The 22,926-nt window shown below is 40.5% G+C and overlaps 1 protein-coding gene across 8 annotated transcripts in view; it reads right to left on the bottom strand.

The window, feature by feature from the left end:
- Window positions 1-22,926, bottom strand: part of ATAD2B (ATPase family AAA domain containing 2B) — a 187,176-nt gene that overhangs the window by 134,474 nt on the left and 29,776 nt on the right. For 6 of the 8 annotated variants that reach the window (XM_055253338.2, XM_063623899.1, XM_055253339.2 and 3 more), the window contains exons 2-7: window positions 20,208-20,359; window positions 12,076-12,125; window positions 11,559-11,712; window positions 9,437-9,539; window positions 8,475-8,583; window positions 4,374-4,490 (exon numbers count right to left, since the gene is read on the bottom strand). In XM_055253338.2, coding sequence (XP_055109313.1) covers window positions 4,374-4,490; window positions 8,475-8,583; window positions 9,437-9,539; window positions 11,559-11,712; window positions 12,076-12,125; window positions 20,208-20,359 — 685 coding nt within the window. Of the gene's footprint in view, window positions 1-4,373; window positions 4,491-7,286; window positions 7,329-8,474; window positions 8,584-9,436; window positions 9,540-11,558; window positions 11,713-12,075; window positions 12,126-20,207; window positions 20,360-22,926 lie in introns of all 8 variants that reach the window. The other 2 variants (XM_063623897.1, XM_055253337.2) reach the window with 1 other exon arrangement.

Here is a 22,926-nt window from a genome sequence, read left to right as displayed (position 1 = left end):
CGCTTGAACCTAGGAGGTGGAGGTTGCAGTGAGCCAAGATCGTGCCACTGAACTCCAGCCTGGGCAAGAAGAACGAAACTCCATCTCAAAAAAAAAAGAAAGAAATTTAGCACAATCCATTCAAAGAACAATCCATTAAAATTTTTTTTTATAGGCTGGGCACGGTCCCGGGACTTTGGAAGGCCAAGTCAGAGGACTGCTTTGAGCCCAGGAGTTCCAGACCAGCCTAGGCAACGAGGTGAGAACCCAACTCTAGTTTGAGGCACTGTGGATCACTTAAGGTCAGGAGTTCAAGACCAGCCTGACCAACATGGTGAAACCCTGTCTCTATTAAAAAACATATATACACAAAAATTAGCCAGGCATGGTGGCATGCGCCTGTAATCCCAGCTACTCAAGAGTCTGAGTCAGGAGAATCACTTGATTCCAGGAGGCAGAGGTTGCAGTGAGCTGAGATCATGCCACTGCACTCCAGCCTAGGTGACAGAGCAAGAAAGAAGGGAAGGGGAGGGGAAGGGAGGGGAGGGCAGGGGAGGGGACGGGAGGGCAGGGGAGGGGACGGGAGGGCAGGGAAGGGGAGGGGAGGGCAGGGCAGGGCAGGGGAGGGGAGGGGAGGGGAGGGGAGGGGAGGAAGGGCAGGCCAGGCACTGTGGCTCACAACTTGTAATCCCAGCACTTTGGGAGGCTAAGGCGGGTGGATCATGAGAAGTCAGGAGTTCAAGACCAGGCTGGCCAAGATCGTGAAACCCCATCTGTAATAAAAATACAAAAATGAGCCAGGCACAGTGGCAGGTGCCTGTAATCCCAGCTACCTGGGAGGCTGAGGCAGGAGAATCACTTGAACCAGGGCGGTAGAAGCTGCAGTGAGCTGACAGCACCACTGCACTCCAGCCTGGGCGACTGCACTCTAGCCTGGGCGACAGAATGAGACTATCTCTAAAAAAAATAAAAGAAAAAAGAAAAAGAAAAAAAGAACCCAATTTTACAAAAAATTTTTTTTAAATTAGCCAAGCATGGTGACATGCACCTTAGCAGGCTGAAGCAGAAGAATGCAGTGAGCCATGTTCGCACCAATGCGCTCCAGCCTGGATGACCCTATCTCCAACAAAGAAAAAAAAAAAAAAGCAAGAAGTATAAATTGGAGTTCATTAAAATTAGAAATGGGCAGGTATGGTGGCTCACACCTGTAATCCCTGTAATCCCAGCACTTTAGGAGGCCAACACAGGTGGATCACCTAAGGACAAGAGTTCAAGACCAGCCTGGCCAACATGCTGAAACCCCATCTCTACTAAAAATACAAAAATTAGCCAGGTGTGGTAGCGCATGCCTGTAGTCCCAGCTACTTGGGAGGCTGCAGCAGGAGAATCGCTTGAACCCAGGAGGCAGAGGTTGCAGTGAGCCAAGACTGCACCACTGCATTCCAGCCTGGGCAACAGAGTGAGACTCTGTCTCAAAAAACAAATAGGCCAGGTGCAGTGGCTCACGCCTGTAATCCCAGTACTTTGGGAGGCCGAGGAGGGCGATCATGAGGTCAGGAGATCGAGACCATCCTGGCTAACACGGAGAAACCCCATCTGTACTAAAAATACAAAAAATTGGGCCGGGCGCGGCGGCTCATGCCTGTAATCCCAGCACTTTGGGGGGCCGAGGCAGGCGGATCATGAGGTCAGGAGATTGAGACCATCTGGCTAACATGGAGAAACCCCATCTGTACTAAAAATACAAAAAAATTAGCCGGGCGTGGTGGCGTGTGCCTGTAGTCCCAGCTACTCGGGAGGCTGAGGCAGGAGAATGGTGTGAACCCAGGAGGCAGAGCTTGCAGTGAGCCAAGATTGCGCCACTGCACTCCAGCCTGGGCGACAGAGCAAGACTCCGTCTCAAAAAAAAAAAAAAAAAAAAAATACAAAAAATTAGCCAGGCGTGGTGGCAGGCGCCTGTAGTCCCAGCTACTCAGGAGGCTGAGGCAGGAGAATGGCATGAACCCGGGAGGCGGAGCTTGCAGTGAGCCGAGATCGTGCCACTGCACTCCAGCCTGGGCGACAGAGCAAGACTCCATCTCAAAATAAATAAATAAATAAAATAAAATAAAATTATAAACTTCTGCTCTTCAAAAGATACTATTGAGAGAATAAAAAAGACAAGCAACAGACTGTCTTGTCTTAAAAATATTTGCAAATGACATATCTGTTAAAGGTCTAATATCCAGAATATATAAAGAATCTCAAAATTCAATAATAAGAAAACAAACAACCCAACTGAAAAAATGGCCAGAGATCTGAACAGATATTTTACCCAAGATTTAACACTGTCAAAAACAAAAACAAATGAAAAGATGCTCCAACACCATAAGGGAAATGTAAACTAAAATTATAATAAATACCTGTTAAAATTAATTAAATAATCTGAGTATACCAAGTGCTGGCAAGAATACAGAGCAAGTACAGCTCTGATACACTCTTAGTAAAAATGGTATAACCACTTTAAAAAAGAGTTTGGTAACTTCTTATATCTCATCATAAAACCCAGCCTTTCTACTCCTTGGTATTTGTTAGAAACACAAAAGCATATGTCCACACAAAGACCTATATGTGAATGTTCATCACAACTTTATTTGTAACAGACAAAAACTGGAAAGGATCATAATGTCAAGTAACAAATGAATGGATAAACAAATTGTGATATATCCACACCACAGAATGCTATTCAGTAAAAAAAAAAAAAAAGGAATACACAGCTGGGTACAGTGGTTCAAGACATCACAGTGCTTTGGGAGGCCAAGGCAGGAGAATCCCTTCAGGCCAGGAGTTCAAGACCAGCCTGGGCAACACAGCAAGATCCTGTTTCTAAAAAAAAAAATTAATTAGCTAGGCATGCTGGTTGTATACCTGTAGTTCTAGCTACACCAGGAATTGAGGTAGGAGGATAGCTTGAGCTCAGGAGTTTGAGGCTGTAGTGTGTTATATTTGTGCTTCTGAACAGCCATTACACTGCACCATGAACAACATAGTGAGATCCCTTCTCTAAAAGATAAACTTTTAACTTTTTCCTTCTGCCAGCAAAAAAAGAAAAAGAAAAAAGAAAACAACTAAGTTATTGGCCAAGCTGCAGCCTTATATTATTTTTGTGACCTCGGGTAAGTCACTTAACCCCTTGGACCATAAAGATACTTTCCCGGCCGGGCGCGGTGGCTCAAGCCTGTAATCCCAGCACTTTGGGAGGCCGAGGCGGGCGGATCACGAGGTCAGGAGATCGAGACCATCCTGGCTAACACGGTGAAACCCCGTCTCTACTAAAAATACAAAAAATTAGCCGGGCGTGTTGGCGGGCGCCTGTAGTCCCAGCTACTTGGGAGGCTGAGGCAGGAGAATGGTGTGAACCCGGGAGGCGGAGCTTGCAGTGAGCCGAGATCACGCCACTGCACTCCAGCCTGGGGGACAGAGAAAGACTCTGTCTCAAAAAAAAAAAAAAGAAAAAAAAAAAAAAGATACTTTCCCTAGGCCGTGTGCACAGTGGCTCACACCTGTAATCCCAGCACTTTGGGAGGCCGAGGCGGGCCAATCATCTGAGGTCAGGAGTTCGAGACCAGCCTGGCCAGCATGGTGAAACCCTGTCTCTACTGAAAACAATACAAAAATTAGCCAGGTGTGGTTGCGGGCACCTGTAATCCCAGCTACTCAGGAGGCTGAGGCAGAAGAATTGCTTGAACCCAGGAGGCAGAGGCTGCAGTGCACTGAGATAACGCCACTGTACTCCGGTCTGGGTGACTGCAGACTCTGTCTCAAAAAAAAAAAAAAAAAAAAAAAAAAGAGAGATACGTTCCCTAAAGCACTGCTATAAATAAATTAAAGTGCTCAGTAAACTATACAGTGTAATGCAAAAGCATGAGCCGTATTATTAAACGCAAGCTTCTATAAATAAAATGTACATGCTGTATGTAAATCAATACTGCTACCACGTACTTTGACTTTCTTTCAGTTGCATGTGTGTGCACAGAAGTATATGTAGTAAAAAATACAGTATATAAAATCTATAAGAGATTTCCTTCTTTTAAATTTGGCAATATTAATTTTTTTAAAAGCAGTGGGGCAATTTTAGTAGAGACGGAGTTTCACCATGTCAGCCAGGATGGTCTCGATCTCCTGACCTCGTGGTGGTGGGCACCTGTAGTTCCAGCTACTCGGGAGGCTGAAGCAGGAGAATGGCGTAAACCCAGGAGGCACAGCTTGCAGTGAGCCAGGATTGCACCACTGCACTCCAGCCTGGGCGACAGAATGAGACTCTGTCTCAAGAAAAAAAAAAAAAAAAAAAAAGCAGTGGGGCAGAATAAGTTACTCAACTACCAGAAAGAAAAAAGTTATTTAGAGTTGCCTACCTATTGGAGGTGCTTGGTATCGATCCACTGTTTTTCTCTGTCTCAAATTATATGGTCTATCATTTTCTTCTCCTTCTGCCTCTTCAACTTCTATATCTCCATCCTCCTCTTGAGATTCTAGTTTCCCACACACAAAAAGAAAAGAAAAAAGCATTATTTTAATTCAAAAGGATTGGTCTACTCTAGACATTTAAGTGCCAACATATTACGTAAAGCATACATAATTAAAAATCAACCTAAATGGATGTAAAAGAAAATACTTTCCCTGCCAATGATCAATACAATTATCTGCTAAATAAATTAATATGATCATATTTTATCTCTTGATTTACTTAGGAACTTTGATTCTCTTTGGTCATACAATGCAATAATAGAAAACAGACTTAAAATTTCACCCAACTACAGCAAACCTCAATCAATGCTCAACCACTAAATAAGATTAGTATTCAAATACCACTTGGTAATTCAAAGAAATATGCTTATACGTAATTACTATGTTACAGCAAGATCAACTTTTGTTGGCAGTGTAATGATTTGTTAGGCCTGTTGACCACAGTTAAGCACGGATTAGTTACATTTTGGTAGCAAAGTGCATGTAGGCATTGAGAGGGAGCATGAAACAGACTTCTAGGGTATTTGGTAATAGTTTATTTCTTGACATGAGTGATCATTTTATAAATTTTTTTTTTTTTGAGACAGAGTTTCTGTCGCCAGGCTGGAGTACAGTGGCGCAATCTGGGCTCACTGCAACCTCTGCCTCCTGGGTTCAAGCAATTCTCCTGCCTCAGTCTCCCAAGTAGCTGGGACTACAGGCACGTACCACCACGCCCGGCTCATTTTTTGTATTTTTAGTAGAGACGGGGTTTCACCATATTGGCCAAGATGGTCTCGAACTCCAGACCCGGTGATCAACCCGCCTCGGCCTCCCAAAATGCTGGGATTACAGGCATGAGCCACCATGCCCAGCTATAATTCATTTTTTAAGCTGTATACACTTAAAAAATAAATTATAACATACATAAATCCTAAAAGTTTTTTTTTTTTTGGTGAGATGGAGTTTTGCTCTTGTTGCCCAGGCTGGAGTGCAATGGTGCGAACTCAGCGATCTCGGCAACCTCCGCCTCCCAGGTTCAGGGGATTCGCCTGCCTCAGCCTCCCGAGTAGCTGGGACTACAGGCATGTATCACCATGCTTGGCTAATTTTGTATTTTCAGTAGAGACAGGGTTTCACCACATTGACCAAGCTGGTCTTGAACTCCTGACTTCAGGTGATCTGCCCGCCTCGGCCTCCCAAAGTGCTGGGATTACAGGCGTGAGCCAAAATATTATTTTTTAAAAATGATTTGGCTATAGCTACGATATAACATCTAAGTACAGTTAAAATAAGAGTCTAGCTGGACGTGGAGGCACCTGCCTGTAGTCCCAAATATTTAGGAGGCTAAGGCAGGAGGATGGCTTGAGCCCAAAAGTTTGAGTTCAGCCTGGGGCCACATAGCAAGATTCCATCTCTATTTTTTTTTATTTTTATGTTTTTGAAACAGAATCTCGCTCTGTCACCCAGGCTGGAGTGCATGACCTTGGCTCACTGAAACCTCTGCCTCTCGGGTTCAAGCGATTCTCGTATCTCAGCCTCCCAAGTAGCTGCAATTTACAGGTGTGCACCACAATGCCCAGCTGATTTTTGTATTGTTGGTAGAGACAGGGTTTCACTATGTTGGCCAGGCTGGTCTCAAACTCCTGATCTCAAGTGATCCACCCGCCTCAGCCTCCAAAAGTGCTGGGATTATAGGGGTGAGCCGCCACACCCGCCCTCTATTTAAAAAAAAATAAAATAAAAAGGCCGGGCGCGGTGGCTCACGCCTGTAGTCCCAGCACTTTGGGAGGCCGAGGCGGGCGGATCACAAGGTCAGGAGATGGACACCATCCTGGCTAACACAGTGAAACCCCGTCTCTACAAAAAACACAAAAAAAAGTAGCCAGGCATGGTGGCGGGCGCCTGTAGTCCCAGCTACTCGGGAGGCTGAGGCAGGAGAATGGCGTGAACCCGGGAGGCGGAGCTTGCAGTGAGCCGAGACTGCGCCACTGCACTCCAGCCTGGGCAACAGAGCAAGACTCCATCTCAACAACAACAACAAAAAAAGATCTGATGAAAATTAGTAAGCATATGAACCCCCAAATGCAATATGTAACTTTTTAACCACAAGAACTGTCAATATAACACAATCATATTAAAGCATAGAAAAAAATATAAAGCTGGCAGTGACACTTAGGGAAGTAGAAGACTAAAACTGCAAAGTGCTGGACATCGTGGCTTACGCCTATAAACCCAGCACTTTGTGAGGCTGAGGCAGGAAGACTATTTGAGCTCAGGAGATCAAGACCAGCCTGGGCAACAAACGTATCGAGACCCCATCTCTATAAAAATTATAAAAGATTTAGCCGAGCATGATGGCATGTGCTTATGGTCCCAGCTACTCAGGAGGCTGAGGTGGGAGGATCGCTTGAGCCTGGGAGGTCAAGGCTGCAGTGAACTGTGATTGTGACAATGTGCTCCAGCCTGGGTAACAGAGTGAGAAACTGTCTCAAAAAAAAAAAACAAAAAACAAAAAACAAAAAAAAAAACCCGCCAAGGACTTTGTTTTACTCATGACATCGGAAAGCATTATTTGAAAAATTTTTATTGTTAGGTTGTAGAGAAAAATCAACAAAGACAGTATTTATCTAAATAATACTATAAAATACTTGTACCTAAATAAGTTATCTAAATATCCAAAACATTACTTTTTGAAAAATGTCTGTACAGTAACACAGTATTACAGGCAAAAATTCTAAATATGGCATATCTACTTTGGAAACTCTACAAAGATGTTCAGTTAATGAAAAGGCAAAAATCGCATTATAAATCTGTCTCACCTATACTGATTTTCTCCAAAGGAAGCAATTTAGAGGTTCTAGCTGTAACAACAATAATATTTGCTCAATAAAGTACCTTCATTAGAGATATCACCTCTTCAAAACTGGCTAATAAAATATTAAGTACAGAATTTTTAAAAAACACAGTCTTCTCAATCTAAACTACACAAATAATGGGAACTAGTAAGATTCCCCTATAAAGTACTACTATTCTGCATTTACAATCTTCTGAATCTTCTGAAAATCCATTTCAATAAAGATTAATGCCAGGCTGGGTGCGGTGGCTCACACCTGTAATGCTAGCACTTTGGGAGGCCGAGGCGGGCGGATCACCTGAGGTCAGGAGTTCAACACAAGCCTGGCCAACAAGGCAAAACCCCTCTCTACTAAAAATACAAAAATTAGCCAGACATGATGGTGCACGCCTGTAATACCAAGTACTCGAAAGGCTGAGGCAGGAGAATCGCTTGAACCTGGGAGGTGGAGGTTGCAGTGAGCCGAGATTGCACCACTGTACTCCAGCCTGGGCAACAAGAACAAGACTCTGTCTCAAAAAAAAAAAAAAAAAAAAAAAAAAAAGATTAATGCCTCAGAATCAAATCCTATAGGTGTACCGTTCATCAATTTATAATCCACGGGGCCAATGTACTGCTGTCATGTTCCCAACTCCGGCCCTACAAGTTCAGTCTGGGTTCTTCAGTTCAGAACCCACAAAGGCCTCAGAAAAGAACAGTATAGTCCCTTTCCACTGGTATTAGAAGTCTCTCTCTAAACTTTACTGTTTATTCCTCAGACCATATCTAAATTTGTGATCCACATAATCAGAGATTTAGAGGCCACGGATAGCAAAGTAACCATCCAGTTAGAAGGTGCCTAAGTACAAAAAAGGCCTCATCTAAGAAGCAAATGAGCCCAAAGCAAATCCCATACCAGATCACTGAAGGACTACCAATGGCTACTAATAAAATACATTACATAATGTATAATGTGCACTTAAAAGTATTTTTCCAAATGAAGGAAATGAAACTCAGATTCCCAACTGAATTTAAACTATTTCAAATTATACAATATAGACCTCAAAATCCAAAAACCACCTACTCAGCAATATTCTACATATATTACTTGTATATTTTATTTTTCTTCCCTCCCACCTGAACTTTCTCAAATTTCAAAAAGTGCTTTACAAACCTTCTTCTTCACCCTCAGTAGAAACTTCATGATGATTTTGTATCCCATAACTATTTCTTCTTAGTGACTTTCTTCGCCTTTTCACTCTTGAATACATATCCATGTTTTCCTTTTAAAGAAAGAAATCTGTCAAATAGTAACATGACACTTATTCTCCACTACAAAAAAACAACCCAATGGGACATACCTGCTCAACAAAATTTATTGAGCACCTATTTGCATGCCATAGATTCATGAAAATGGAGCTTCCTAAATTCAATAAATGTAAGAAATAAAAGGGAAAAAACTTATAATAAATCTATAAAAGTGTAAAACACATAATACCAGCAACATACTTTCTCCCTCAAGCAAATTACAGCCTAGTAGGAGGGAAATAAGACAATCACAGGTAATTATAAAAGAAAGTAAAATAAGTTAAATGCCATAAAGAGAGGCACAAAGTACTCCAGAATTCAAAGAGAAGACCCTTCTTTTGTTATGGGGTAAAGGGAAGGGAGGCAGTATCTGAAATGAATCTTGAAACAAAGGTAGAACTGCATCAGTCACTAATTAGAAATATTAACAAGAGTAAAAGTTATAGGAACAAGAATGATTTGTTTACACTTAGGCAATGGTGTGTGAGAAAACACAGTTGAAGCCAGATCATCAACATCAAGGTGTTTTTAATTTTCAGTGCACAACAAAAAACCACTAATGGTTCAAATCAGAAGAATAACAGAATCACAGTTGCACTTTAAGGTGACTCATCCAGCAAAAGTGAAGAGGGTCTTCTTGGGAAGGTTGTAGCAAGAGGAGAATGAAGAAAAGAAATAAGCAAGCAATAAAATCCCAAACTAAGTTGGAAATGAAGACGAAGGAACACTGGTGCTAATTCAAAAACATCCAACTGTTGCATTCTCCCTTTAAATTCCTCAATTAAAATAAAAAATATTTACAAAGATTGCTACAGCTAATATACTCACAAATTCTGTATCTGTCCACATTCGAAGTCGTTCTACTTCTCCTGATCGACGATTCCGTCGGATGTTAATGTTGTCCATTTCCTGTAGTACAGCTTCAGCAGTGCTACAATCACATAATAAAATCAGGATTTAGACAATGGTGGCACCATATACATAAAAGAGCTCTTTGTGAAAGTGTAATCAAATCATCTCTGATGTGTAACTATACACAACTTTTTTTTCTTTTTTTTTTTTTTTTTTAGATAGAGTGTCCCTCTGTCACCCAGGCTGGAGTGCAGTGGCCTGTTCATGGCTCACTGCAGCCTCAACCTCCTGGGCTCAAGTGATCCTCCCACCTCAGCCTCCCAAGTATATGAGACTACAGGCATGCACTACCATGCCCAGCTAACTTTTATATTTTTTTGTGGAGATGGGGTTTCACCATGTTGCCCAGGCTATTCTTGAACTCCTGGGCTCAAGCGATTCATTCATCTCAGCCTCCCAAAGCGCTGCAATTACAGTGGTGCGCCCCACCACATCCCAATTAAATACCTCTTTCATAACCAGCATCCGTCATCAGAATACAGTGCCTAATAAGAAAAGCAAAACCAGGACATCTTCTACCTTTATACATTAAAATAAAACTTTTTAAATATAAGGCTTTTGTTAATAAGGTCCCAATAAAAAATCCATAATGCCTCTATGAATAATTATCAGATATATGACACTGAAAAAATACGAATTCAATCTTTTTATTGAAGATGGTATTAAGAATAACTTGTATAAAGTAATTGTATAAAATTATTTTGTCTTTATTTGTATAAAGATAAGTAATTGTATAAAATAAAACAATTTGTAAAAAGTTTAAAGCCAATATAAGGTTTACTGGAAAGACTCTTTTAGAAATTCAAGTAGAACACTGCCATTCAAGAAATACATGCTAGGCTGGGCGCGGTGGCTCATGCCTGTAATCCCAGCACTTCGGGAGGCAGAGGCAGGTGGATCACGAGGTCAGGAGATAGAGACCATCCTGGCTAACACGGTGAAATACATCTCTACTAAAAATACAAAAAATTAGCCAGGCGTGGTGGCGGACGCCTGTAGTACCAGCTACTTGGGAGGCTGAGGCAGGAGAATGGTGTGAACCGAGGAGGCGGAGCTTGCAGTGAGCCGAGATCGTGCCACTGCACTCCAGCCTGGGCGACAGAGCGAGACTCCATCTCAAAAAAAAAAAAAGAAAAAGAAAAAAGAAATACATGCTAACATCTTAGCAATTTTTTTTTAAGAGATGGGGTGCTGGGCACAGTGGCTCATGCCTGTAATCCCAGCACTTTGGGAGGCCAAGGCAGGCAGATCACAAGGTCAGGAGATCAAGACCATCCTGGCTAACATGGTGAAACCCTGTCTTTACTAAAAATAGAAAAAATCAGTCGGGCATGGTGGCACGCGCCTATAGTCCCAGCTGCTCGGGAGGCTGAGGCAGGAGAATCACTTGAACCCGGGAGGCAGAGCTTGCAGTGAGCCGAGATCGCGTCACTGCACTCCAGCCTGGGCGAGATACTGAGGTCTCACTGTGTTGCCATGACTGCTCTTGAACTTCCGGGCTCAGGATCTTCCCACTTCAGCCTCCTGAGCAGCTATGACTACAGTCTCCAGCCACCACACTTGGCTATCTTAGCAATTTTTACTTTATATTTTAAACAAATACTTACGTAACATTTACTATGCATCTAGATACTGAACAATACTTAAGTTTTAATAATAACTTAAGCCCAAATTTGATGTTATCACTGTAGAATATAATTTCCTCTCTTGCCAAATAGGGACTGTACTGACTACCCTCTCCACGCTGTTGTAAAGATTAAGTAGGATGACATATTATCTGAGAAGAATAAAGTTTTACAGATGCAGACGTTGAACGGATAATCAGCTCACTGACTAGCTAAGAGACTCAATCCCACATACTCAGTCTCAAAACATCTTCAATTCAAAATCTTGAATTGACCCACCACACCCAGCTTCAAGTTAAGTTTTTAAAGAACTGTATTGATTGCTAAGTTGTTGCTTATGTTATTTTTTTAAAATGTAACTGTCTTAAAAAACAAATAATTAAATGAAACTGCTTAATACTTGGCATTCATACCTATTTACTAGTTGATCAAATAACAAACTCTGGTTCACACTTTCAAATCTGTTTTTCCTGGAACGACAACTTTTTCTGACTTCCATGTCACCATTTATACAAGAAAGGTCCCCATCTCCCTTCTTTTCCCCTCGAAGGGGATGGCTTCGAAGGGCTACAAGAAGAAAGATATTTACATTTCAAAGTACAGAATACACAAAGACAGAAAAGAAAAAAATCAAAAAATTACTTTTAAAATACTACAAAAAGTTTAATATAACCTTTTAAATGGCTTTAATATTCAATAATCTAAACTTTCTATAAATTTTACAATCTGTCATAAATAATTTAAATTTCAGGTATGCTGATTTCTCAAAGTTTAACAATTACATACATTTTTTTTACTACGACTGAAATTTAGCCATTTCCAACTGTATGCTCAGCACACTATTAAATCACTCTATTTTTCCCCACTTTACTGCTTTCTCTAACATTATAAGAATTTTAATACTAACCAGTTTTATAATAGAATACTCACATAAGCTACTATGTCCGTTTGGTAATGTAGCACCAGGCTGAGAAGTTAACCTAGAACACAATAATATTTAATATGCAAACACATCAACATTTGTTTATATAAGCAAGAAATGCAATACTGCTGGAATTAATCTTTAAAATATTATTTTAATCTTTAAAACTTTTTTAAAAGTAAAGATAACTTTTTCTACTGTAAGATTGGTAATATGTCAATTAATAAAATATACTAGCTAGTTAAAAGCCATTTCATTACTTCAAGAAAAGCTTTAATAACAGATTATAAACTAAGTTTACTCTGCCATCAACTCTACAAATCAAAACCCAAAAAAAAGGCTTAAGCTTAATATGCACCATAAAATTAACTGAGACCACGAGTAGCAGGGGTCACAGGCATTAACTATTGGTTTTGGTTGATGAAATAAAATTCAAACAATGATAAATTTATTAACACAATAAACAGTGAGAAAAAAGTGCTTGAATACCAATATCATTTAGTAATTTCTTCAAAGTATTTTATTACACATTTAATCTGACAAATGAAACAGCTGATTTATCAAAAGAGCCATTTTACAATTCTCCCTTTTGGGTGGAAGAAGAGAAATGTAAATCACTGGAAAGTTACTAAAAAGGCCATCAAAACATGAGGACTAGGAAAAAGTCACCATACTTCTTAGTATAGTCAGAAAGTTCAAAAGTAAAAACTAAATTGCTGCATAATAAAAGAGTTGTCAATGCAAACTAAGATATTTTTGAAATATCCAACAATTACTAGTTTCGAAGATTAAAAAACTAGGGAAAGGACATCCAGAAAATCACAAATATATATGACTGTCTTCTTTTTTTCCCCCAAGACAGAGTCTTGCTCTGTCGCCCAGACTGGAGTACAGTGGCACGATCTCAGCTTACTGCTACCTCTGTCTCCCAGGCTCAAGCGATTCTCCTGCCTCAGCCTCCCAAGTAGCTGGAATTACAGGCACATGCCACCATGCCCGGTTAATTTTTGTATTCTTAGTACAGATGGGGTTTCACCACGTTTGTCAGGCTGGTCTCAAACCCCTGACCTCAGGTGATCTGCCCGCCTCGGCCTCCCAAAGTGCTGGGATTACAAGCGTGAGCCACCGCACCCAGGCCCTATGACTGCCTTCTATCTATGTGGTTTGCACAAATTTTTAATTAAAATAATCTAACATTTTTTGTTACTCCAGTACTTTCATGTTAAATTATAAATATACTGTATATCACAATACCCCTGGCCCAGCAAAGGTCACAGTTAAGATGACTAAAGGGTATAAACAAAAACTCAATCCAAGGCCAGGCGCGGTGGCTCACGCTTGTAATCCCAGCACTTTGGGAGGCCGAGGCGGGCGGATCACGAGGTCAGCAGATCGAGACCAAGGTGAAACCCCGTCTCTACTAAAAATACAAAAAATTAGCCGGGCGCGGTGGCAGACGCCTGTAGTCCCAGCTACTCAGGAGGCTGAGGCACGAGAATCGCGTGAACCTGGCAGATGGAGCTTACAGTGAGCTGAGATCACGCCACTGCACTCCAGCCTGGGCGACAGGGCGACACTCCGTCTAAAAACAAAAAATAAATAAATAAATAACAAAAAAACAAAACAAAACAAAACCCTCAAACTACTATGCATCTTCAGATTGTCAAAAAACAATTAACAACAAAAATCTAGCCCCCCCCTTTCCTCTACAAAACAACAAAAAAAATACTTTTTCCTAATATACTATCTTGGAGAAAATTTCATTTTTAGCACCACTGTATACAATGCACATGATTCTCCAGGTATATGAGTGTGACTATAAAGTAACTAAATGGATGTAATACAGGTATTCTTACAATGTTGTCATTACACAATGCATTCCTGGAATTCTTGAGAATCACTCTCAAAATCCACTTAAAACCACACAGAAAAACCAACTTTATTACTTCATAAATATACTTTGTCTTTAGACCCAACAAAGCATTAACTCAGCTTGATCAGTTTATTCACAAGTCTTGGCACCAAATGAATTCTGACTATACACAAAGCCAAATGGTTGGAATTTGACATCACTTGAATTGTTCAAAAGAATAAGATGCAGACCCTAAAGGCATTCCACAAAAGAAATCAAAAACTTTTCGGAACAATGGTAACATCATTAGGGAAAAAAGCACAATAAGCTTTTTGTCTACTCTAAAGAAGACAATGCTTACTTGGCTTTTATTACTAATGAAAGATCTGTTTTAAGAAAAAAATTTTTGGCCGGGTGCGGTGGCTCACGCCTGTAATCCCAGCACTTCAGGAGGCCGAGGCGGGTGAATCATGAGGTCAGGAGATCCAGACCACGGTGAAACCCCATCTCTACTAAAAATACAAAAAAAAAAAAAAATTAGCTGGGCACGGTGGCGGGCGCCTGTAGTCCCAGCTACTCAGGATGCTGAGGCAGGAGAATGGCGTGAACCCGGGAGGCGAAACTTGCAGTGAGCCTAGATCGCGCCACTGCACTCCAGCCTGGGGGACAGAGCGAGACTCTGTCTCAAAAAAAAAAAAAGAAATAATTTTTAAAAACTTGTTCTTCAATTGATCCAATTACCTTATAGTCATAGATTATTGTCATCATCATCTTTATAAAAGGGAGAGAAATTGAAAAAGGAGACACGACAAGAATTACATGAGTATATTAAAAGATTTAATATACTGAGGTTTTTTTTTTGAGATGGAGTCTCGCTCAGCCATCCAGGCTATAGGACAGTGGTGCGATCTTGGCTCACTGCAACCACCATCTCCCGGGTTCAAGTGATTCTCTCGTCTCAGCCTCCCAAGTAGCTGGGATTACAGGCACCCGCCATTATGCCCAGCTAATTTTTGTATTTTAGTAGAGACAGGGTTTCACTATGTTGGCCAGGCTGATCTTGAACTCCTGACCTCAGGTAATCCGCCCGCCTTGGCCTCCCAAATTGCTAAGATTACAGGCATAAGCCACCGCGCCCAGCCTATACTGAGATTTTGTAAGGGTTAGCCTGCTTAAACGTATGTGCCTAAAAGTTTCTGTATTATATCAATGTTCCCAAAAGTTGGTCACTTAAATTGAGTGGGCATCTATTTTTTGAAAAGAAGGAAGGCGGGTTGGAGATTTTTTCCCTGTATCACTGTTTCCTAAATTTTTATTTATTATTTATTATTTTTTGAGGGGACAGAGCCTCACTCTGTCGCCCAGGGTGGAGTGCAGTGGCTCTATCTTGGCTCACTGCAATCTCCGCCTCCTGGATTCAAGCAATTCTCATGCCTCAGCCTCCCAAGTAGTACAGGCATGCACCACCACACCTGGCTAATTTTTGTGTTTTTAGTGTAAACAGGGTTTCACCATGTTGGCCAGGCTGGTCTCGAACTCCTGAACTCTGACGATACCCCCCCCACCCCGACCCCCACCTCAGACTCCCAAAGTGCTGGGATTACAGGCATGAGCCGCTGCACCTAACCCTGTTTCCTGAATTTTTAAATGGGACCAGTTTCACTTTGCATTAGGTGATTATTACATTAGAATTTTCTACAGCTTTAATTATCTGGGGCACACACTATTGCAATATCAGACTTAAAAATCATACTTATTCTCCCTTTCCCATATAAACTCAAGGCATTTAATGATTTATGAGGGTTATAAACCTCAATTCAAAAAAGCCCAAGTTCTGACATACCTCACTTAACCACTACCACTCCTCAATTCTAATATGCCTCAGCAGTCCACATAGGTGGTTATACTTCTGCCTCACCTCACTACTTCCTTATTACCTAACCACAAAAGAAAACTTTCAATCATGCTACATTTGAGTATACAATAAATCTTTTTTTTTTTCTTGAGACGGAGTCTCACTCTGTGGCCCAGGCTGGAGTGCAGTGGCGCGATCTTGGCTCACTGCAAGCTCCGCCTCCTCGGTTCACGCCATTCTCCTGCCTCAGCCTCCCGAGTAGCTGGGACTACAGGCACCTGCCACCACGCCCAGCTAATTTTTTGTATTTTTTAGTAGAGATGGGGTTTCACGGGGTTAGCCAGGATGGTCTCTATCTCCCGACCTCATGATCCGCCCGCCTCGGCCCCCCAAAGTGCTGGGATTACAGGCGTGAGCCACTGCGCCCGGGTTTTTGTTTTTGTTTTTGTTTTTTTTAAGACAGAGTCTCACTCTGTCATCCAGGCTAGAGTGCAGTGGTACGATCTCAGCTCACTGCAACCTCTGTCTCCCGGGTTCAAGCAATTCTCATGCCTCAGCCTCCCAACTAGCTGGGTACAGGCACGCGCCACCATGCTTGGCTAATTTTTGTATTTTTAGTAGAGATGGGATTTCACCATGTTGGCCAGACTGGTCTCCAACTCCTTGCCTCAAGTGATCCACCACCCTTGGCCTCCCGAAGTGCTGGAATTACAGGTGTGAGCCACCACGCCCAGTCAAGTGTACAGTAAGTCTTATGAAAATTTCAATTTGTCTGTATCTTAGAGTATGCGTATTATTCTAGATATATATCAGGTTAAATGACTAGTAGCTAAATAAATATCCGCTGACCAAAAAAGTCAATAAAATAGCATTCTGTACTCAAAGTATTTGTAAGCTACAACATCTGTCTATATTAGTATGTATATTTGGGAATTTCTATATACAATATAAAAACTATATATTAAAAAATATTTTTGACCAAAAACATCCTATTTTACTAAAAGTATCAATCATTAAAATTCTGTTGGCCGGGCGTGGTGGCTCACGCTTGTAATCCCAGCACTTTGGGAGGCCGAGGCGGGTGGATCACGAGGTCAGGAGATCGAGGCCATGGTGAAACCCAGTCTCTACTAAAAATACAAAAAAAAAATTAGCCGGGCATGGTGGCGGGCGCCTGTAGTCCCAGCTACTCGGAGAGGCTGAGGCAGGAGAATGGCGTGAACCCAGGAGGCAGAGCTTGCAGTGAGCCGAGATTGCGCCACTGCACTCTAGCCTGGGCAACAGAGCGAGACTCTGTCTCAAAAAAAAAAAAAATTCTGTTGATACACTTGGGCCTTTAAACCCAGGTTTCACCACAAAAGAAAACTCATAATCTATCTCAAATCACTTATGAAGATTCAGAAGTTCTAGGTCCACTTTTATCTCTATCTTCATCCAATTACCTAACTCTAAAATGGAAATTTATTTTGCCAATTAACAGTAATTCCTTTAACGACCTTAGTGGTCTTTGCAAAGTTCTTTAGAATTCATTATTTTTCATAGCTAATACTAATTCTTATCTGTATTCCATTTTCCTCCATATGAATTATTATTTCTAACAAATTATTTTTTGTGAAAGGACTTCAGTAAGTTTACCTTAGATGCTCATAAGAGTTTAGATTACCAAAATAAAGGAATCAAGATTCTCAGGTTCATGACATAAAAACAAATACGAGCCTTTAAGTAATTCTTAATTTTTTGTATTTATATTATCTCAAAATCTAAAATATTTTTAACTACAAGCTTTCCTTAAAATTAAATTCTATTGAATCTAATAGGTCAAATTGCATTTTATTTTCAGGTCATCTGAAACATCAAAAGATTTTAATTCTAAAAGTTTAACAGTTACTCAGACTCCTAGATGAATAAACTAAAAAAAAAAAAAATAATACTTTGTTTTTTTGTTTTTTTTTTTTTAACGAAGACAGGTCTCACTCTGCCGCACGGGGTGGAGTGCAATGGCGTGATCACAGCTCACTATAGCCTCAAACTGCTGGGCTCATGGCATCCTCCAGCCTTAGCCTTTCAAGTAGATGGGACTACAAGCATGTGCCTGAAGCTAATTTTTTAATATTTCATAGAGATGAGGTCTCACTATGTTGCCCAGGCTGTTCTTGAACTCCTGGGCTCAAGCAATCTTCCCGCCTTGGCCTCCCAAAGTTCTGGGATTACAGGCATGAGCCACCATGCCTGGCCTCAAAAATCTTTTTAAATTGTGTGAGCTACTAAACATTGTCCTTTTGCCAAAACAGAAACAGTAAATGTATTAGTATTCATTATTTAAGTTTTTTACTCAAAATGCATTCAGTATTTTTTTAAAGAAATATCTCACTCTACGGTACCTAAATGATTCCTAAATGCAAGCATATCTTTCACACGCCCTCCCAAAATTTTTGAGGCCTTTTTATATGAAAGACTTCTATACGAAATATCAGCCAGGCACAGTGGCTCATGCCTGTAATCCCAGCACATTGGGAGGTCGAGGCAGGTGGATCACCTGAGGTCCAGAGTTCAAGACCAGCCTGACCAACATGGAGAAACCCTGTCTCTACGAAAAATACAAAATTAGCTGGGAGTGGTGGCGCATGCCTGTAATCCCAAGTACTCGGGAGGCGGAGGCAGGAGAATCACTGGAACCTGGCAGACAGTGGTTGCAGTGAGCCAAGATAGCGCCATTGCACTCCAGCAAAACTCCATCTCAAAAAAAGAAAGAAAGAAAGAAAGAAAGAAAAGAAATATCAAGATCAATTTACTAAAGGCCTGCTGGGTGGATAAAATAAGAGAAATCTAGTATATTACTTGCACTTGAATAAACTGTTAAAATCATCTTAAAAGTCCAATTTTAATGCTAAAAGAACATTGTTAGGAATATTTATCTAGAAGATATTTGATTCACTCATTTAATAAATGCAGGATAGAGATTATAACAGGTAGATCAAGTCTAAAAGTGTAATTACATGGCAGTACTAAAGTAACATCATCATAATGATCCAGACCTGTTTCATCTCACAGATGTATGGGTGTGGGAAAGAAAAATAAAAATCAACAGACTATGATTCATGTATTTTTCTACTTAGCCCCATATAATGCAAATTACAAAAACATAAAATAAACTGGCACATCTTATGGAGCATATTTTAGTAAGTACGGAGACCCCTTAGGGACTAATAAATGTACACAGCCTGTCAAAGTCTATATAACCCCAAAGCCTTTTTTTCACTAGAGAATAAAAGTATCCAGAGTTTACCTACACATATAAAAATCAAAATATTTTTAAATACTTGAAGAATAAAAACAAAGGACTTCCCTTTTACTTCTGTTCAGTCACACATCATCAGCACTTCTACTTTAAAGAGTTTAAGGCCGGGCGCGGTGGCTCAAGCCTGTAATCCCAGCACTTTGGGAGGCCGAGGCGGGCGGATCACAAGGTCAGGAGATCGAGACCATCCTGGGTAACATGGTGAAACCCCGTCTCTACTAAAAAAATACAAAAAAAAATTAGCCGGGCGTGATGGCGGGCGCCTGTAGTCCCAGCTATGCGGGAGGCTGAGGCAGGAGAATGGCGTGAACCCGGGAGGCAGAGCTTGCAGTGAGCCGAGATCGTGCCACTGCACTCCAGCCTGGGCGACAGAGCAAGACTCCGTCTCAAAAAAAAAATAAAAAATAAAAAATAAATACTTTAAAGAGTTTAAAGAACCCTTTAGTTCCCAGACCCATGTAAAAAAAAAACTGTTTTTAATTAGAAAAAAATAAAAATAAAGACATATAAAACAGAAGTTAAAGATTCTGATTTCAATGTTTAAATATTTTCTATGTGTGTGCCTAACCTAACTATCATTTGGGAGTAAATTAAACTTAATTTTAGTCAGTTTCGGAGTAAATGTCGGTAATTTACTATGAAACTGACTAAAATTAAGTTTTCCTGATACATACTGAACCAGACACAAAGCAAATTTAAGTTAAAAACAGGATAATACATGAAAAGGTGTCTTTTAAAATTAATTTAAATGTCATTATATCTTAGTATATCGATTCAAGTGAAATAGTCAATAATCTTAAAAAAGGGAGATTTTATTTTCAAATAAAAATATAACTCTGACCATATGTTTTATTTAAATTTTCAGGACTATAAATACATATGCATACTCAAGAGTCATCAAAATCCTTATTGTTTTACTTATGGTAATTTCTGTTACATACATCTTTATAAAACAAATATATTTTAGAGTATATTGGGAGAAAATAAAATTACATACAAAATAAGTTTAATACAATTTACTTAAAAGTATTTACAAGACACTTATTTTATAAGCTAAGAAAATTAGCATTAATATCAGCCCTGAATCACATTCAGTAATTTAAGAAAAAACAATCAATGAGTTCTCCTTTCTCACCTGGCCTGTCCAGTTGATAAGTTCCATTCCTCTCGCTGACCAGTACTTCGTGATTTTGATTTGTCTTTACAAACAGAATCAGGTTGTTTCAAAGTGCGTTTCGCTGGAGGAGATATGTGGCTATCACTTAAACTACCATCAACTTCAACTTTCTGAAAGACAATGTTAAAAATGTATTTATTATTCCTATTAAGATAAATAGAATTGTTAATATTAGGGGCCAGGCAGTGGCTCACTCCTGTAATCCCAGCACTTTGGGTGGCCGAGGTGGGCAGATCACTTGAGGTCAGGAGTTCAAGACCAGACTGGCCAAAATGGCGAAACCCCGCCTCTACCAAAAAAAAAAAAAAAATTAACTGGGTGTGGTGGCAGGCGCCTGTAATTCCAGCTACTTGAGAGGCTGAAGCAGGAGAATCGCTTGAACCCGGGAGGCAGAGGCTGCCGTGAGCCGAGATCATGCCAGTGCAATCCAGCCTGGATGACAGAGCAAGACTTTGCATCACAAAAAAAAAAAAAAAAAAAGAATTGTTAATATTCTTGGATAATCAAGCATTTTGTCAACCAATAAATTTTACTGAATTATACTACGAATATAGCAAAATGTATAATCTGTAAATATAAAAACAAGAAAGATTACATTTATAATCAGAAAAATATGTTGTTTCTTTTTATTTTGAAAAATGTTCAAGAAATGGTGTGTGTTCTTAAATGTTTGGTGTGATATGTATCTTTTTTGTATGACACAATCCCTCACACCCTCCTAAATACTCCAGTATGTACCTCCCAAAACAAGGGCACTTTGCTACATTACCACCATACAACCCCCCAATCAGGAAATGAACATTGGTATAATACAGAGTCAAACCACAGACATATTCAAATTTTACCAAATGTCCCAACAACACCTCTCTTTCAGGTGCAGGATCCTAAACAGAAACACATATTGCATTCAGTTAATGGACCTCCTCAGTCTCCCTCAATCAGTCTTTCCTTCTTTCCCTATCTTTCATGTCTTTGACGGTCAAGAGTACAGGCGAGCCAGGTGCAGTGGCTCATGCATGTAATCCCAACACTTTGGGAGGCCAAGGTGGGGCAGATCACCTGAGGTCAGGGGTTTCAGACAAGCCTGGTGAACCCATTTGTATTAAAAATATTTTTTTTAAAAGCCAGGTGTGGTGGTACACGCCTATAATCCCAGCTACTCGGGAGGCTGAAGCACAAGAATCACTCAAACCCAGGAGGTGGAGATTGTAGTGAGCAACCACTGCGCTCCAGATTCCGTCTCAAAAAAATTAAAGAGTACAAGCCTTTCATTCTCTAGGACCACCCTCAATCTGGGCCCACCTGATGTTCCTAATAATCAGATTCAGGCCACATATTCTTAAAAAGAATACACAGAAATGATGCTGTGCGTACTATACCTATCCTTCCCATCCCTAGGGATGTTAACCCTCATCACTTAGTCAACCTGGTGTCTCCCAGGTTTCTTCACTGTAACTATGTTTTCCTTTGTATTTGGTTTATATATTATGGGGGATTATTTTGATAATTCACCAATATCCTGTTCCTCATCAAATCTCTACCAACCAGCCTTAGTATTCATTGACTACTCTTGCCATTATCAAATACCACAAAGATGGTGATTATCTAATTCCATCGTTCCTTCTACATTTGTAGTTGGCATTTTAGCAGAGAGCTTACCCTGTCCCCCCAAATTCATTTATTCATTTATATTTTTATCAGTATCATGGATTCTTATTTTATTCTACAAATTATAATTTCCTACTCTATTTATTTTGTTGCTCAAATTATGTGAGATTTAGCCAGTGTGAGCACCTTCAAGGCAATTCCTGTGTCTTTTGACACATCCTCATCATTTTGAGTACTTCCTTACTTTCTGGCACAACTGAATTCTATAGGCTCATTTTATACTTTCCCTCTCCGGCCCTAGATTAGCATTTCTCCAAGGAGCCTTGGTTCCTCTTAGTCAATGATAGTATTTAGAAACCAAAAGCTGGGCACTACGTGTGCACGTGTGCTCACTGTTACTGAGGTTTCACTGCAATTAAGTGCTCTCAGCAGAAAGAGCTAAGGAATATATAAACATATAAACATACACATACATATACCTAAATCTCTTTTCTTGAGACAGAGTCTCAATCTATGTGATCATGGCTCACTGAGGCCTCTGCCTTCTGGACTCAAGCAATCCTCTAGCCTCAGCCTCCCAAGTAGCTGGGACTACAGGCACCTGCCACCATGCCCAGCTAATTTTTTGTTGTTGTTAAGATGGGACCTCATTATATTGCCTACACTGGTCTCAAACTCCTGGCCTCAAACTCCTGGTCTCAAACTCCTGCACCCACCTCAGCCTCTGAAAGTGCTAGGTTTATAGGTGTGAGGCACCACACCTCGCCCAGCAACTTTTAAAGGTCTGAACAAAAAATATTTGCCACCTGTTGTCTCTAAGGGAGGCCACTGCATCTATGCAATAAGAATCTTGGTCTCCACAACCCTTTATCTTAACCCAGACACTCCTTTATACTAATTCCAGGTTTTTAGAAAATAACTCTTCCAACAAATTGCCAATTAGAAAATCTTTGAATCCACCTATCAGTTGTAAGCCCTCCATCTTTCCCATCTTTCCAGACTGAACCGATGTAGACCTCACATGTACTGATTGATGTCATATGTTTTCCTAAAATGTATACAATGAAGC

The sequence above is a fragment of the Symphalangus syndactylus genome, chromosome 18 (genome assembly GCF_028878055.3).
Source record: "Symphalangus syndactylus isolate Jambi chromosome 18, NHGRI_mSymSyn1-v2.1_pri, whole genome shotgun sequence".
NCBI lineage: Eukaryota > Metazoa > Chordata > Mammalia > Primates > Hylobatidae > Symphalangus > Symphalangus syndactylus.
The sequence above is the reverse complement of the archived record's forward strand: the minus strand, read 5'-3'. Positions and strand labels throughout refer to the sequence as shown.